General features: G+C 41.4%; 1 protein-coding gene across 5 annotated transcripts in view; it reads left to right on the top strand.

The window, feature by feature from the left end:
- The window catches only part of SPIRE1 (spire type actin nucleation factor 1), a 176801-nt gene extending 159822 nt beyond the window's left edge, over positions 1-16979 (top strand). For 3 of the 5 annotated variants that reach the window (XM_045006339.1, XM_045006340.1, XM_045006338.1), the window contains exons 8-14: positions 689-782; positions 4055-4197; positions 10937-11074; positions 13779-13849; positions 14345-14372; positions 14465-14601; positions 16044-16978. In XM_045006339.1, the coding sequence (XP_044862274.1) occupies positions 689-782; positions 4055-4197; positions 10937-11074; positions 13779-13849; positions 14345-14372; positions 14465-14601; positions 16044-16302 (870 nt within the window). In that variant the 3' untranslated portion in view covers positions 16303-16978. Of the gene's footprint in view, positions 1-688; positions 783-4054; positions 4198-10936; positions 11075-13778; positions 13850-14344; positions 14373-14464; positions 14602-16043 lie in introns of all 5 variants that reach the window. The other 2 variants (XM_045006336.1, XM_045006337.1) reach the window with 2 other exon arrangements.
- The last annotated feature ends 296 nt before the right edge of the window (positions 16980-17275 follow it).

The raw sequence follows: 17275 nt of genomic DNA, 5'->3' as shown, positions 1-17275 counted from the left end.
TTCAGAGAAACACGACTCTTTAGCCACCCATTAACTGAAAAGTGTTATTCAAAGCCCATTTCACTCACATTCACTCACCCATCGTCTCCCAGAACTTGTTAGTGCTTGACTGCTATGATGAGAACATACTTATGTAATGAATGAGGTTTCTTTAAACACAGAGGGAAGGAGAAGTGCACCAGGATTAGAGATTAGAGAACAGGGTTGTGGAGATTAGTGATTAGATTAATTGCTCTTTAGTGGGTCACATGTTCACTAGGGTCACGCCTCATTCCTTTGGAGATCAGAGGATGTTAAGTGCTTGAATCCTGATTTCTTGCTGATATGAGGTACATACTTGTATTAATTTGTCTTGTAAATCCCTGCTAGGCCTTCAGTGCCAGAAGTAATTATTAAAGAAAAGGCAGATTACAAAAGAGTCACGTAGCTCTCTATTCCTGTTTTTAATAATATAATTAAATATATTAAGTATGTACTGTATATTCCAGTTTGTAGCAAAAGATTAACTTGGAAAAATCTATTTCACAAGGCTTGCGTAGTTTCAATAGTTTTTGCAGGTGTGTTGTTGGAAGATTAGTGATTTAATGATAGAATGTACCTGTGGTGTGATATGGGTTGGGTGGGTGGTTGAGAGTGAGAGAGACTGCCTCTGGAGAATACTAATTCTTCCAATTTTGCTTACTTCCAGGAGGAGTCTATGCACAAATCAGCAAGCAGCAGCAGTGTCTCTCCTTCCCAAATGGAAGACTCCTTTCAAGAGACCACCACCTCTGGTAGAAAGAGTAAGTGTTCCGTGTCTAGGGAACAGAGTGGTTGTTTTGCTTTCCCACCAGGGCCGGCTCCAGACCCCAGCGCGCCAAGCAGGCGCATGGGGCGGCATTGTCCTGGCAGGGCGGCATTTGGCTCCGGCGGATCTTCCGCAGTCATGCCTGCGGGAGGTCCACCGGAGCCCTGGGACGAGCAGACCTGCCGCAGGCATGACTGCGGAGGGTCCCCTCTTCCCGCGGCTCCGCATGAGCTCCCGCAGGCATGACTGCGGCGGGTGCGCTGGTCCCGCGGCTCGGACGGAGTCCCGCAGGCATGCCTGCGGATGCTCCACCGGAGCCACGGGACCGTCCGCAGGCACTTCTGCCCCGGCCGTGGGACCGGGGAAGGGCGGCGCGGCGTGCCGCCCTGCTTGGGGTGGCGGAATTTCTAGAGCCGCCCCTAGCATTTTCTGTCACACAAATTTTGCATGAGCATTTTTTGCTAATTAGTCAGAGCAGATCAGTATTTGTGGATAAGTATGTAGGGCTCACCCCTAGAAAAGAGACCTGTTCAATAGGTTAACATTGATTAAATATCCTCTTGACTGACATGAAAGCATAGGCCTATTGGATACTGTACAGATATAAGTTACAAAGCTGCATAGTTCTGAAGACAAGTAAAACAAATACACGTATTTTAAATGAAGGAAAATATTGTTAAATGGGGAAAATAGTCTTTTCCTAGAATTGAATTTGCTATATGAACAGAGGTCTCCACTAAGACAATGCAATGGAATTAACTCATTTACTTTACTAGAATAATTGATCGCCAGCAAAGTACTGTGACCCTTCTTTCCTTTTTAAAATACTAAAAATATTTATTCAGAAGCATACGTACTGTGATGTGCCTTTAAAAAGAAAAACAAAAAAAACAAAAACCAAAAAAAAACCTGTTCAGAATACAGAGTTGCATATGTTCTGTGACTGAGACCAGGTCTACATTCAAAAGTTAAGTCGACTCAGCTACGTTGCTCAGGGGTGTGAAAAATCCACACCTCTGAGCGATGTAATTAAGCCAACCTAACACCCACTGTAGACAGTGGTAGGTCAATGAAGAATTCTGTCAACCTAGCTGCTGCCTTTCGGGGAGTATGATGAGGTCCCCAGGATCCAACCTGGACTCTGGGACCACTGAGCCCTCTGTCCCACCAACCTGGCTGGCTCAGTTCAAAGTGTGTGCTCCAGACGTTCTTCCAGATTTTGAGTTGGGGAGGGAGAGAGGCCAAGTGATGATGTCACTTTCCCTCTTTTATATTTTCTTTAAGCTTGCTGGAAAGATCTCTGCTGTGCTGTGGGGATCAGGCACTCCCCATTGCATACATGCTAACTCTGAGAAGTCTCTGGGATAGTGGATTCTTTCCTGGATGAATGTTGATGAGCCACTGGCTGATCCTTTGTTGCAATTGAAAGATTGACTGTGAGCATCTGCCAACCTCACAACATATTTCGGTAACACACACATAGCAAAACTTTATAGTTTTACATACAATGATAGTACATACAATCCAACAGGATAGTAATGTTCAACTGATCAAGATTTTTAAAAATGATTTCTCACAAGGCATACTTTCTACAGACTGTATCATCATCCTATCATAGTAATGAATATGGGAGTTGCAAGGTGCTATTTTGAGATACAGAGTGTCACAGAGAGGTAGATTAACTAAACAACAGGAGCACCATTCTCGTTGCAGTAGTGAGGGTCTACACTGAACAGCTACAGCCGCACAGCTGCTGTAGCATTTCAAGTATAAACAGCTCTTATATTCCTTTTAATTTTAAAGGGGATATTAGTCGAACTACAAAAGAAAGTACCTTTCCTTTTTATAATTATAAAATGAAAAAAAATTGCTTTGTAGCATAGATTTTTGCTAATAATGAGCAAAAGAAAAAACTAAGTGAATATGCATTTTAAAGTTTTATTTAGTATTGTCAAAATAGACTTTATCTGAAGATAATACATTTATGAGACTAATGGACAAATTCTGTTCTCACTCTGGTCTTAATGTAGACTTCAGCTGAGTTATTCTGGCTTTACACTGGCATAACTAAGAGTAGGATTTGGCCTTGCCTTTCCATATTATTACAGGAAAAGAGAGACATATAGAAGCTCCCCAATCAATGTATGCATACTGTGCAGTTCCTTTAGGAATAAGATACAGTTAGTTTAGTCATTGCAAAGGCATAAGCTGTCTTTAACCATTTCAGCTGTACAGCAGTATATGCTGCAGTTGCTGTTCTTTATCAAGTAGTTGATTTAGATCTTTGAATTATCCTTAGAGATTTAATATTATTCTGATGAACAATGAAACCTGTCATCATCAGCCACTCAAGGGATTGACAAAAATTGGTTGCTTAACACGGATGATCTTCTAATACTGTTGAATCAGACTTTTTTTCAGCATATGTGGGATACATGTGGGTGGCCCCTTAAAGGATCACTGTCAACTCACAGTTGGCTCTAAATGTAGATTTTATAAAAAGAAAATTTTATGCAATTTAAGACAAATAGAAATGTATCCTGGAACTTTTTATATAATTCCACCGAGAATAGTTGGTTGTAAATACATTAAAAATACCTAGTGTTTCTAATAAACAAAGTGCTGCCAATGCACCAAGTAAAACAAATGAAAAAACAGAGACATTTTTTTTCTCTGTCATCTCTTTCAATTACGGTTGTCTTAGATGTTACTCTGTAATAATATTTAGTTAAAACAGATTGACGTTAGCATGATTTTTAATTTGAGAGTGTCTCTCTAAATATTTTCATGTTTCCAAAACATATAGGTTTCTCTGCAATCGTTTCTGTATTATTGTTAGCATTTTTTTCTTATGCTCTCGCTATGAAAACAGCGGCAAAGTAGGTTGAGTGCATCCTTCAGTGCCCTTTGATTTTAAAATTTATATTCAACAAGAGCAGAATTTGAGTGAATACCAGCAAACTGCACCTTCAGAAACCTGAATTATGCACAAAGATTGGTATTTGCACATTAGTAGTGTAATTGCATGCCCACAAGTGTTTTTTTTTATAGGGGTGAAACTGTAGGTGCCTTTGAATTTTTGTGGGAACATGCACTTCATCGGCTGGTTTTGAAAATATGGCCCATTTAAAGACTATATGAAGATATTCTATCTTGTGTTACTTTGGAAATTAACAATAGATTTTCTACCAAAACTGTGGCTGTTCCCAGTGATAGTCCGATGACCATTCAATAACATCGTTTAACTTCTGCTGGTTGAATCTTTAGTGCCTCCGAAGTTTTTGCCAATATCATCCACGCCACAGCCAGAGAGGCGTCAACCACCGCAGAGACGACACTCCATTGAAAAAGAAACGCCGACTAACGTGAGACAGTTCCTACCACCTTCAAAACAGAGCTCCAGATCACTTGTAAGTATCATGAGCATTGGCTGTAGTGTGAGGAGGTTCAATAACTCCACAGTGGTGATAAGATAGAAGCTTTATAAGAGTTTAAACAACATTGAAACTTAGTTACATTGTGATTAGAGCTGGATGTAAAACAAAATCCCAAATTCAAACCAGTCCTGAATTTTTGGAGGAGTTTGGATCAAGATTGAATTTTCTGCCTCTCTGATGTTGTATTGAACCAAAACCCAAGGTTCAGATGTCCCAGAACTTTGGAGAAGTATGGATTCTGATCTGAACTTGGTGGCTTGTACCCATCTCTAGTTTTTATTTCAGCCTGTTTCAGAAAATAATATAACTTCTAAATAACAGATTAAGAGTTGCTTCCTTTCAAATGGAAAAGCAGCTAATCTATTTTCTCTTTGTTATTGGAGTATTTTAATTCACAGCTGAAGGAATGGATGGCTTTCTCTTTCTCCCTTGTAAAGAGCTAGTTTGGTTAAAGTCATAATGTGAGAGAAAAATCTTTGAAGAGTCCAACCCTTGGTGTGACCACATTGCAGTGTTGAGGTCACTGAGGCATAAACTTGTTTTGCTCCTTGAAAAGAAAGTACAGTACATTTGATCAATTAGCTTTAATTGAGAACTGTTTTCCAACAGCGCCTAAGTGGAAAAGGGGACGGAATGTTGGCTTTTTTGTGCTGGCACAGCGTACTTTGCAACTTAATGTGAGAAACCTGGGTTCAATTCCTGGTCTCTTTTGTTTTCCCTAGCAGCAGGGACTCCAAGTGTCCCTTTAAGGTAGTGTAGAGAGATTGATAGGAGCCTTCAGTGGAAGGAATACTCACCAGTCCTCCACTTTACAGAGTGGCACTGATGGGCTTTGAAGTACTATTTATTTTTCTTTGGCCAAAGAGATGGTGGCTGTGGGGCAAGTCCTTCAGAGTGATGAGGTTGAAGTGTAATAACACAATAGTCTTCAGGGATACGGAGGATATTTTCCCCACTTCTCCACAAGAAAAAAATTAACTTTGTATCACATGCTTCTAACTTGAATACAGCTTGTGGTCCTGGGTGAATGGCATTCAGTAGTCTTAGCTCATTTTTCAAGGAACAGTAATGAACCCTGCAGAGTGTAGCACAACTAGAATTTTTTCTCCAAGAGTTTGTTTGGAGTGTAACTTTTGGAACCTCTAGCACTTAAGAGGAGAGTTCATGGATGAGGGCATGATCAGTGTAAAAAGAATTTCATTACCACAATGTGCAGCAGTCGTCATATGTGGGACCACAAGATTTGTTTTCACATAAGTATTCACAGGTAGAAATATGCAAAGGAAAAAAGCTCTGTGTATCTTTTTGAGGTGTTTGCTGTTTTATACTTTCAGTATTTCTGAACAAATTACATCGTGATATTGATCCAGCCAACTTACTGATATTGATCCAGCGCAAAACTTGGAGAACCTTGTGACTTAAAAAAGCCTAAATATGAGGTCATTGTTTTAAGTAGCTTGATTAAGTTTTTCACATGATTTATTTCAAATGATCATAAATATATCTTTCCTTCTGTATAAGCTACTCATTGGTATTTGTCAAGTGGTGTGTGTGTGTGTGAGTGAGTGAGTGAGTGAGTGATAAAACCAAAAGAGAAAAATTCTAATTGGCCTACCAAAATGAAACAACAACAAAAATAAGCAGCAGAAACTTCAAGCAAAAGCAGCAAGGAAACATCTATTGGAGTCCTGCAGGGTCACATAAATGAGTGTTTCAGATCATGCTGGGACAGTTTATTTACTCCAAAGAACACTCTGTAATTCCTCACCCAACTTGTTCAACATGCTTTTGTGTATGAAGTGAAAAGGAAGAAAATTGATGTTGAAATGATGTTCTTTTAATGCAGTCTGTTTATGTGTGGCTGTTAAATATATTTTTTAATCTTTGCAATAGTGCCCTCTGGAGGTGAGTAACTGATAAATCACTTGATCTTTTTGTTTTAATTCAGTGCAAGGTTTTCAGTATTAGGCCTGGTCTACACTAAAAAGGGGGTTCGAATTAGGGTACGCAAATTCAGCTACGGGAATAGCGTAGCTGAATTCGAAGTACCCTAATTCAAACTACTCACCCGTCCAGACGCGGCGGGGTCGAACTCCGCGGCTCCCCCGTCGACTCCACCACCGCCGTTTGCAGTGGTGGAGTACTGGAGTCAACCGCGGCGCTTCCGGAGTTCGAACTATCGCGTCTAGATCAGACGCGATAGTTCGAACTCCGAGAAGTCGAACTCACCGCGTCGACCCGGACGGTAAGTGTGGACTAGCCCTTAGTCTAACGGTAACCTAACCAGCTCCTGCACCCTGACATGGAATTCTTCACCACTCATACAAGCTGGCATCTCTTAATTTCTAAACCAGACACTGCATTTGTGATACTGCAGTTCCTTGAGTGGAAGCCTCTAGATAAGTGCAAAAAATGCTTTACTTTTCATTTGACTGCACACTTCTTCATCCTTTCCTCCAGGATTGATGGAGTTTCAAATTCTTATCTGCTCCAGTGACAGCAATTTCCCTTCAAGGTGAAAGAGCTTGTTGTTAAATAGCCATCAGTGCCAAAGAAAAAAGGCCATTGCTACAGTTTCTGAGCAGGATTAGCAGGCAACTGGGCTGTTTTGCATACTAACTAGGATTTTGTGAACAGACATCTCAGCATACCAATTAGTGCTAAAGTAAGAGGAGTGGGGAGAAACAAACTTGGAAAAATTCCAAACATAGCCTGTTTTCATGTCAGCATATCAATGGTACATGAGAAGTTGCAGAAACTGCAGCTGCAGAGTTACTATTTTCCCAGGGTTGGCCTTGTGGTCTACCTAACAAAGTCACCCAGCTTGGTACCTAATCAGGAAGATACAGTCAGTGTACTGAGGTGTACATGTGAAAGCCTTCATAATTTTTCTTATTTTCATGATCCAGAATCTCTACTAACTATTTCATTCATGTTTAGCGTTACCTATTCTGCTTCCTATCTGTTGTTCAGGTTCCTAGGATAACCAGTTTTCTTCCAAGGACGACTTTCAGACCATTTTTTTCAACCATACAAACAGCTTCTCTGTTCAGCTCTCATCCCTTTGAAGCAGCCCTGGTTGGAGTGGCAAGGGCTATGTATTATCTGTGTGACAAAGCTTTTACCAGCAGGTGGAAACCCCCAAAGGTTTGCCTCTTTATGCTGGCTTTGGAATTTATCTTTACAAGCACATGCCTTCTAGGGGGAGCACTTCCTAAGCTGTGGCAAGAATTAACAGCTTAGGTTGGCGCAGTACTCCTGACTGAGATTGATTTCAGTGTTTGTAGAATACTTGTGTGTGCTTAGATCCTTCAATCACCTCATGGGAAAAAGAAATCAATTGTGAAAGGACAGCAAACTAAAAATGCAACATCATCATATTATCAGTGGGACACGTTTTCCAAATCTTAAATGTACAACACATGAAGATCCGCCGACCTTCACAAGCAAAACCACTGTGATCCTTGGATTGTGTTGAAAAGATTAAGCTGCTTGTTGCTTTAACAGGACATACAGTATCATGGAATAGAATGGCATTTCTAAGCAAAATATTACTTAAAACCCTAACAATGATTTTAGTCTTTGATGCACTTAAGTATCAGAAGTATCCAGCATGATCAGTAGTTGGCTTGCACCAGGTTAGGTCAACCAGTTGAGAAGAAAATAATTCCCTCAAACCATTTTTGGAACTGAACAGGGACCAAAAATTTTTAAGGTTCTGAAATTTGGTGGGGTTTTTCCCCTCCCATTTCTGGTCCCAACCAGAAAATATTGCAAGACTATCTGTAGTCTAGAGATACTAACTGAGTACTCCAGACTAGTTAGGCATAGACTTTAGAGTGCCTAACTTAATCTGAATTGCATAACTTTTGTATTTCACCCAGCACTTGCATATACAGTACTTTCTTGCTGTGACGCTTTTGAATGCATGGTAATAACTTGTAATGCAAAGTTTTGCAACACATTGGGTATAATAAATACATTAATATGAAACATGCACTGTTTATGCATAATCAGCAAGAGCTCTTAGGTGAGGATATAGTGAAAATAATCTACAAAACACTTATTTCATATTATGGATATGTAATTCAGACTACATGTTATTCTTGATATAAATTCACCACACTTACACTGTAATAGCTCTGATTGAGCCCTTGTTATGCTGTGACTGCATAGTCAAAATGTTAAGCAAATTCTTTACAAGTTCATTAACTTTTTAAGTACAGAATAGTATCTTTTAACATGGCTTATTTTTTCCATTTAAAAATAACCACACTAAACTGTCTTTAATATTAATTGATGATTGGATAAATCCAGAAAAACAAAGAAATTCAGAAGCCAGGTTCTGTCCTTAACACACTCCGCTGAGTGTAGGTATTGCAGAGGACTTAGGACATTACACACACTACCATATGCAGCCCCTATGACATGGACAAGGATTATTGATAGGAGTTAAAGCTAAAACTCTAAAATGTTACTGTTTTTGTAAACTTTAGTCAGTGGTTAGTGTAATTGTGATTAGCTTAATTTAAAGACTGAGCTAATGTTGAAATTAAAGATTTGGCATGTACTTATTTTTATTCTGAGAAGGAAAAAAAATTAAACATTCTTCAGAAATCAGTATATCATTTAACTTTTGTTTAATGTTGCATTAAAGCTTTGTTGTCCTTGTGTAATTGCTGAAATTAAAACATTAGCATTTAAACAAGTGAACATTTTCCATGTTCCCCCTTTTGCCTGCTGGCTATTCACACAAGTTTTAATGAAAATTAATTTTGATGGTTGCAAGAACAGATCCACATCATTCTTCTGCTACCTAGTAAACACCTGAAATACTAGTTCTACAGAAACAAATTTTTATTGATAAAGCATCTTAAGAGATTAAAGAAACATATTAAAGAGGCTAAACTGTAAAAGTTGAATCATGTATTTATCATGTCACTAAATATGCAACAAATTAGTGTTTAAATATTCATCATATTGAAAAATTTGTTGTCTAAGGGAAGAATTAAACATGATACTTGATTATATTAAAGGAAAAATATCCCTCCTGTAAGGAAATAGCTTTCTAAAAGACTGAAAACTGTGATTGATCAAAAGCATTCAGTACATCTCACTTGCCACAAACACCATCCTGACATCCCATTCTGTAGAAAATAGTTTTCTCATTGGCATTGCCTGCCCCACATTCTCTCACCCATTATTCTTCCTCTCCATCCCTCCCAAAGCATTGTTGATATCTAATAGTGCTGTCATCATAAGGATCTAAAATACAATACTGACAGCTAGCTGCTGGTTACGTGGAAGTTTGCTGCTAATGAAATGACGTATTTTGTATGTTCATGGAGTTTTACACCTCTTAGAGGAAATCACATTTGGGTTTGATAGAGTTTGGTTTTTCCAGAAAACTAAGTGTCACCAGTAAGAACATACCTCAGAGATTTGGCTTGTCTACGAAAACCAAAATTAACTCAATTTTAGCTTTTTGTGGGTACCTTAAACAGGGTGAATTTTCTTTGTTCCTTTTCTAGGTAGATAAGACAACAGGTCTTTAAAATATAGTGGTTCCTAAATGCTAATGTTTGCCAGGTCTGCAACAGAGATCAAAATATTTTCTCTCTAATTGAAAGTCAGAACAGAATTTTAAGACTATCTATCTAAATTGAGCACTCTGATTTATAAATTAGATTTCCAAGCTATCCGTAGAGTGCTGTCATCAGTTTCTTTGTGTGTACAGAGGAGATTTCCTGTATTTATTCAGAGAACATTAAATTTCTGTGTCACTTCGGCACCATAGCCCTTCTGGGCTAAGTGAACAGGTGCACTAAGCAAAAAGTGATGGGAATTCCCAGAGCAGTTCTGTCTTTCTGTTAGAACCATGCAATCAACCTCAGGGCTGGATTACAAATGGGAACGAGGCTTTTTATTCTATGGTACCAAAGTTAGAGGCCATATGCTCAGGGTTGTTATTCTCTTAAATGCACTAGCACAGAGTGTATGGACGTTTCACAGATGGGCAGCAGTTCCATCATTAGTGGCCTGGGTGTAATTCCTTGCTAGTAAGAACACAACAATGGATTAACTGTTTTGCTCAAACTTTATATTTTAAGATTATTTTAATAAAGTTTAAATTGACAGTGTTATCATCTTGGAGGGAAGGAAGGCTGTGTGTATTAACTGCATATAATACATTTTTCTATAGTTTTGGTCTAGATTTTGTTCACAGGCTCTAATTATAACCATGATTACCAATGTGTGGTACCATTGAATAAAAATTCTTTTGGAGGTGGCTACTAACCGCTTTCTTCAGCTACTCTGGGCACCACAAAGTCTCAGAGAAGCTGCTTGTCTTTAAGAAACATACTATCAAAGGGAACAATGCCAAGAAATATCTTTTACACCTATGTATCAAATCGTCTTGTGTCCTTTCAAATTATAAAATTGAATTGTAATTGGCTAAAACAAATATTCATAATAAATCAAATCAATGGAAACAGATGTCAGATGATATAAGTGCTCATAGAAAAAATTGCACATAATCAGTCTCTTAGTTGGTATGAAACTCATGTGATGCCTATGGATCAGCCAGTGCTATTCCATTTTTGGGTTGTGAAATCTTTTCTTTGAAGTTACTAAATACGTGGCTGGCTTTCTAGGCGGAAAACTTGAAAAGATGATGGGTTACATAGTAATGTAGATTTTTGGCTTCCAGGAGGAATTTTGTTACCCAGTGGAATGTCTGGCTCTGACAGTGGAGGAAGTCATGCACATTCGTCAGGTGCTGGTGAAAGCAGAGCTGGAAAAGTACCAGCAGTATAAAGATGTCTACACTGCCCTCAAAAAAGGAAAGGTATGCTTGTTTCAGCTGATCCACTGAGAGCTGTTAGGGAGGGAGGTGAATCACACAGATTCCAGTCAGTGAAAGAATAGGAGTTGGAACCAGAATTCAGGTACCAGATTTTCATTAGTAATTGACCAGTCTGACTTTCAATTTATATTGGAGAAACTAAACTAAACTTTCCCTACATGAAGTAACAGATGGGCCAGTTTCCTTGGTTTATATATGGAAACATCAAAAATTAGTATTAGAATATCAAAATTGTGTTTGACCCTCCATAAAGACGCAGTAGCGTTTACAGTAGTAGTTACGCTCTCTCTCTCACTTTTTTTTTTAGCTTAAGTTTAATAAAACATCCTTCCCCCATCACTCCCCTAGACCAGTGGTTCCCAAACTTGTTCTGCCGCTTGTGCAGGGAAAGCCCCTGGTGGGCCGGGCCGGTTTGTGTACCTGCTGCGTCCGCACATTCGGCCGATCGCAGCTCCCAGTGGCCGCGGTTCACTGCTCCAGGCCAATGGGAGCTGCTGGAAGCAGCTGCTCCCAGTGGCCGCAGTTCGCTGCTCCAGGCCAATGGGAGCTGCTGGAAGCGGCTGCTCCCAGTGGCCGCAGTTCGCTGCTCCAGGCCAATGGGAGCTGCTGGAAGCGGCTGCTCCCAGTGGCCACGGTTCGCTGCTCCAGGCCAATGGGAGCTGCTGGAAGCGGCTGCTCCCAGTGGCCACGGTTCGCTGCTCCAGGCCAATGGGAGCTGCTGGAAGCGGCTGCTCCCAGTGGCTGCGGTTCGCTGCTCCAGGCCTATGGGATCTCCTGGAAGCGGCTGCTCCCAGTGGCCGCGGTTCGCTGCTCCAGGCCAATGGGAGCTGCTGGAAGCAGCTGCTCGGCCCGCGCCGCTAGACACACACATACACACAGCCATGCTACTTCATATTTTTTTCTGGAGAGACCAGAGCTACAGGTAAAATAGGATATAATAAAAGTTTTACAATATAAAATATCTTTTTTTTTAATTCCCATTGAAATCAGTGGAAGCTGTCACAACCAAGTCCAGTTCCCTTCTCTGAATGGACACCAGTCTGTTGTGAGTGGACCCAGCTGCTGACTCCCACATGCTTCTAAGTGCTTTAGGTCTGGATAGTGTCTGATCACTGTTCCTAGCCCTGGGTTTCTCAAGCATGCTCCCAAGTGCAGACCCTATGTCTGCTACCCTTCTTGGGAATTGGGACCCCATTTGGACCCTAGAACCAGTGACGCAGCCTTACCAAGTTCCAAATTGTTACATATGTTCCACCTCTCTCTGGGTTCCTTGAGCTTCCTGATTTGCCCCTTGAGGGACAACATGGCAGGCAAACAAGGAACACAGGCTTAGCAATGGAATTTCTTAACCACAGACACTTTACTCTTAACAAAGCACATGAGCGACTTACAGATGTTTGAAAAAACAAAATCCTGAATACAGCCCCCAGTCTGATCTCACCCTTCCTGTGCGTACAGGGTTTGGTCAGCATCCCTAGGCCAAGAAGCTGGTCCTGCCTTCTCTGTCCTTAGTGTGGTCTCCTGGCATGTAGCAACAGGGCCAGCTCCAGGGTTTTTGCCACCCCAAGCAGCAAAAAGAAAAAAAAAAGGCCACAATCGTGCTTCAGTCTTCGGCGGCAATTCGGCGGCTGGTCCTTCGAAGACCTCCAGACATGCCGCCCCTCACCGTTGGCCGCCCCAAGCAGCTGCTTGCTGGGCTGGTGCCTGGAGCCGGCCCTGTGTAACAGTAGACAGTTCCTTCACAAAGAGTATTCCCACTTAAATAACCCCTTTGGTTAGGTCCTGTCCCTTCCCCGCATCCCACCCCCACCATGTCTCGGCTTCTATGCAGATAATCTTTCTTCTTATGGTTGGGCTGGCAGTAGAAAGAAACAGCACTGCTGGCTTTGGATTGCTCTGTGCCAACTTATCAGATATAGTCATTATACTAGGTCTGAAGCCCACACTACAAAATGGGTGCTCTAATCCACATTGGAGATTGCAATACAACATGAGGGTTGCACTCCAACATGAAGATTACAGTATAAAGTGGAGCTCTGGAAACAAAATGGTACCCACAAAACAAAACAGGGTTCACAACTTGACCCAGAGCCCTCAGTCTGTCACAGAAACTTTCTCTGTATAAAGAGTGTGGAACCAAGGCCCTTATATATGAAAGAGACAATGAGATATGTCAACAATTTCTTCTAATTCATTTAGAATAAAGTGGGTGAGGAATTTTTTTCCCCCCTTTGCCTGGCTGAATTGTATGTTCCGAGTTTTAAAGCAAGTGGGATTATTTTAAGGCGCCATTGTCCTCCAGAGGTAAGCAGGATGCATTAATCTCACACTCTTGTTTGTTTTTTGGTTTTTTTTAGCCTTAGGCATGACATTCAGAGGCTCATGAGTAACAAGCTAAAAGGAATTTAAAGCTTCTGGGAAATCATGCATCATGTGACCCAGGGGGATTTAATATGAGAGCACCCATCTGCCAGTGTATTTTTCTTCCATAGATTACAGATCACTAAAAAAAAATTACAGTGTCTCCTTTTCCTCCCCTGGGCTCCTGCACATTAAACTCATCAAATAAATCTATCCCTAACTTCAGTCGGTGCATCTTCACCGAAGGCTAGGTTAGAAGCATGCAATTTTATTTCCAGGACTGTACTGCTAACGTTGCAGTCTCTTCTGTTTTCAATTTCTTTAGCTCTGTTTTTGTTGTCGAACAAGGAGGTTTTCTTTCTTCACCTGGTCCTACACCTGTCAGTTTTGTAAGAGGTGAGTTTTTGCTCAGAGTGAAATACTAGGATTCATACCTCACTGGTTTCTATTTTAATTCACAGTGTTATTTGGTTTTGGTTTTGAAATGTAGTTATGGTCAGAAAAATGACTATAAAAATGGCTCTTCCTTATTCAACATATCTGCTCCCTTAATATATTCAGATTCAGAGCGGCTCAGGTTTTAGAGTAAAACAGTAACAGTGCTCCTCTGTTAGCCCAGCAGAGCCCATATGGGTATGAGGCCATGAGATAGATTCTACAGAATCCTCATTACTGGGGGGTGACATGTGAACTCGAAAGAACAAAGAGAATTTTAGATTCCATTTGAGTTGGTAGTATTGGCTGTTGGGGAAAAATGTTTACTTGTAAACTGAGCAAACTTTAAGGTGATAGTCAATAAGGCAGTAAATATGGAACCCTATGCACCCCACAGTCTTACTTAAATAACATTTCTTTCCACTGAATGATTCAGACTTTTACTTTTCTACACAGGCCTGTATGTTCACAGTGTTGCAAAAAGGTAAGTTCAGGAACCTACCGTTTGTTCCTTTCAGAAAGGCTGTCTCTTTGGTAACGATACTTCATACTGTCATTCTCCTGCTCTTGTAACAGATGCGGTTGCCATCAAAGCCATACTCCACCCTTCCTATCTTCTCTCTGGGACCTTCTGCTTTGCAGAGAGGAGACAGTTTTATGAGACCAGAAAAACCCTCCACCAGTCACCACCGGCCGCTTAGGAGCATGTCTAGGTAAGAGACAGTCCTACTTCAGCTGTGCTGCTGGTAGCAGCTCTTCATAAGATCTTTTCCTCAGTCTCTTAGTTGCTAATGAGACATAATCTACTAGGCTCTGTTTTTGTAGTTTAATTTTCCAATGTTTGTCAGATCTTTTTAGAGACCCAAAGATAAAGGTCTTTCCTTACCAATTTCATTTTCCATTGGATAAAGATTGAGGGTTTTCCTTACATTTCTAGTGGAACAAAACCCATCCTGATTACTTTTCATTCACTACTTAGTAAATATAAACTATATTTACTTCCATAAGACTTGCTGACACAATATTTAAAATGTGCTCTGTCCCCTGTCTTTACTATAGCTGACAATGATAGTAATATCAGTACAGCTGATAAATATTCTCACATTTTTTTTCCTAGTGTAGATGGATCTTTAGAAGAAAAATCTGTCTGTTCTTAGTAACTGAATAGGGAAATTCTCCCTTATTAGACAACGACTTACACATGCAGAGGTGAAAGTAAGCCAGTACAGTGTACCGGCAAGAGCCAGTACGTTGGACTGCATCAGCTTCCCCAGGCTGGTGATTAAAGGGCCCAGGGCTCCCTGCAGAGGCCGGAGCCCCGAGCCCTTTAAATCACCTCCTGAGCCCTGCTGCCGGAGCCCTGGGCCCTGTCGGTGGCGCAGGGCTTCATCGGCGATTTAAAGGGCCCGGAGCGCCACTGCAGTAACAGCGGCCAGAGCCCCGGGCCCTTTAATTCGCCCTAAGTCCCAGGGCTGCCAGCCACCTCTGCAGCTGGTAGCTCTGGGGGTGATTTAAAGGCCCTGGGGCTCCCAGCCACAGCCGGAACCCCTGGGCCTTTAAATCTTGATTTAAAGGCCCCGCCTCATCCAGTTGAGCCCATGCCCCCTGCTCAGGATTCCGGCGTACCGGTAAATCCTTTAAGTTACTTTCATCCCTTACATGTCAAACTCTTTCTACTCTCTAGCCATAGGCTTGTTTCATTTTGGCTTTGGCAATTAATTATCTTTTGGTTTTACATTTTGAACACAGGCTGCTATTAAAGCTAATCCCAGAAATAACATTTGGATCAGGTCAGGATGTAGATCCATGGACCCCTCTCTCTGTGTGCAAGTCTGTCTTTAAGACCCACTTCTGCCAGGGTGTCTACATGTAAATTAGCCAAATTAAGACATCCATGTAGTCATTCATACAATTCTCTTTGCCAAATCATGCTTTACACTAGCCTTCACTGAACAACCATGTAATCTTATTGACGTGTCTTCCCATCTCCATCCTTTCTTTACTGCTTTTTTGCACCCTCATTAAGTCAGGGACAGCAAGACTTGGGACAGGAATAGTGTATTCTTTCTCTTTGGGAGGTGTCTCCATTGGTATCCAAAGCTGTGTTGAATGTAAATAATGATAATGAGTAAGGGACGGTTTCTTTGTTTTTCAGGTTGTCCACAAAGTCAAAGTCAGTAGATAAATCAAATGAAGATCTACAGTTTCCCAAAGAGTTAATGGAGGACTGGAGCACCATGGAGGTGTGTGTGGACTGCAAAAAGTTTATTTCAGAAATCATCAGCTCAAGCCGGCGCAGCCTCTCTCTGGCCAACAAACGAGCCAGGTTAAAAAGGAAAACACAGTCGTTCTACATGGCATCACCAGGCACCTCTGAATACTGCCCATCTGAGAGAACTATCAATGAGATCTGAGTCTTGTGCCTTTTTCTTTGCTTTTGTCTTCATGAGGTCAGCATCCGTGAGAAAGATCACTGAAACTGTCCTTCCCTTCGTTTTACTTTACGAGCTTGAATTTGCATTAGATCACAGGGTTTGCTACTCTACGGTTTCCACAGACTCTACATTCATCTCTCTAGATAATGATATGTAATAGGTCAGCCAATAACTCATTTGCACTGGAAGGAAACAATCATTTGAAAATGTTGCCTTTGTGTGTGTGTGTGTGCGCGCATTGTGCAGATAGAAGGCCTTTACTTGCATTCAGTTTGTTATCATTCCTTGAATTGTTTTCAGGACAAGAGCTGAACTGTATTCCTAAAGGAGAACCAAATCTAACACAGGTGTCAATGTTTGCACAATTGTAAGCAGTAAGTCATATTGGCATTACCAACCTAATAGTGTTCATGTTGTAGTTTATATGGCACATGGAGCCATGTTGTACACCAAAAACCTAGTGTGGGCTGTTGGTCTCATTGTCTCACAGCACAAAACCTAGAAGGTTTTGCTAGTGCTATCAACATTCTCTTTCTTTCAGCTGTTGTTACTGCCAAGGGCAGCTCTGTGTTTTTTGCCACCTCGAGCACGGCAGTCAGTCAGCTTTCGGCAGCGTTTCTGCAGGAGGTCTGCCCCGGTCACGCGGATTCGGAGGCAGTTCTGCCGGAGGTCTGCTGGTCCTGCGCCTTCAGCGTACCCGCCGCCGAATTACTGCTGAAACCGGCGGAACTCCTGCAGAAACGCCGCCAAAGGCTGCCTGACTGCCGCCCTCACAGCAACCGGCAGGCCGCCCCATGAGGCTTGCCGCCCCAGGCACGCGCTTGCTGCGCTGGTGCCTGGAGCCGCCCCTGGTTACTGCTCTGAGATCATGGTTCATTGTGGAACTTGATAATGTCTGTGTTCTAGTGCAAAATATCTGAATAGGCTGTTTGCCCAAATGGGGGGCCATTTT

This window comes from Mauremys mutica, chromosome 2, assembly GCF_020497125.1.
Source record: "Mauremys mutica isolate MM-2020 ecotype Southern chromosome 2, ASM2049712v1, whole genome shotgun sequence".
Taxonomy (NCBI): Eukaryota; Metazoa; Chordata; order Testudines; family Geoemydidae; genus Mauremys; species Mauremys mutica.
The sequence above is the reverse complement of the archived record's forward strand: the minus strand, read 5'-3'. Positions and strand labels throughout refer to the sequence as shown.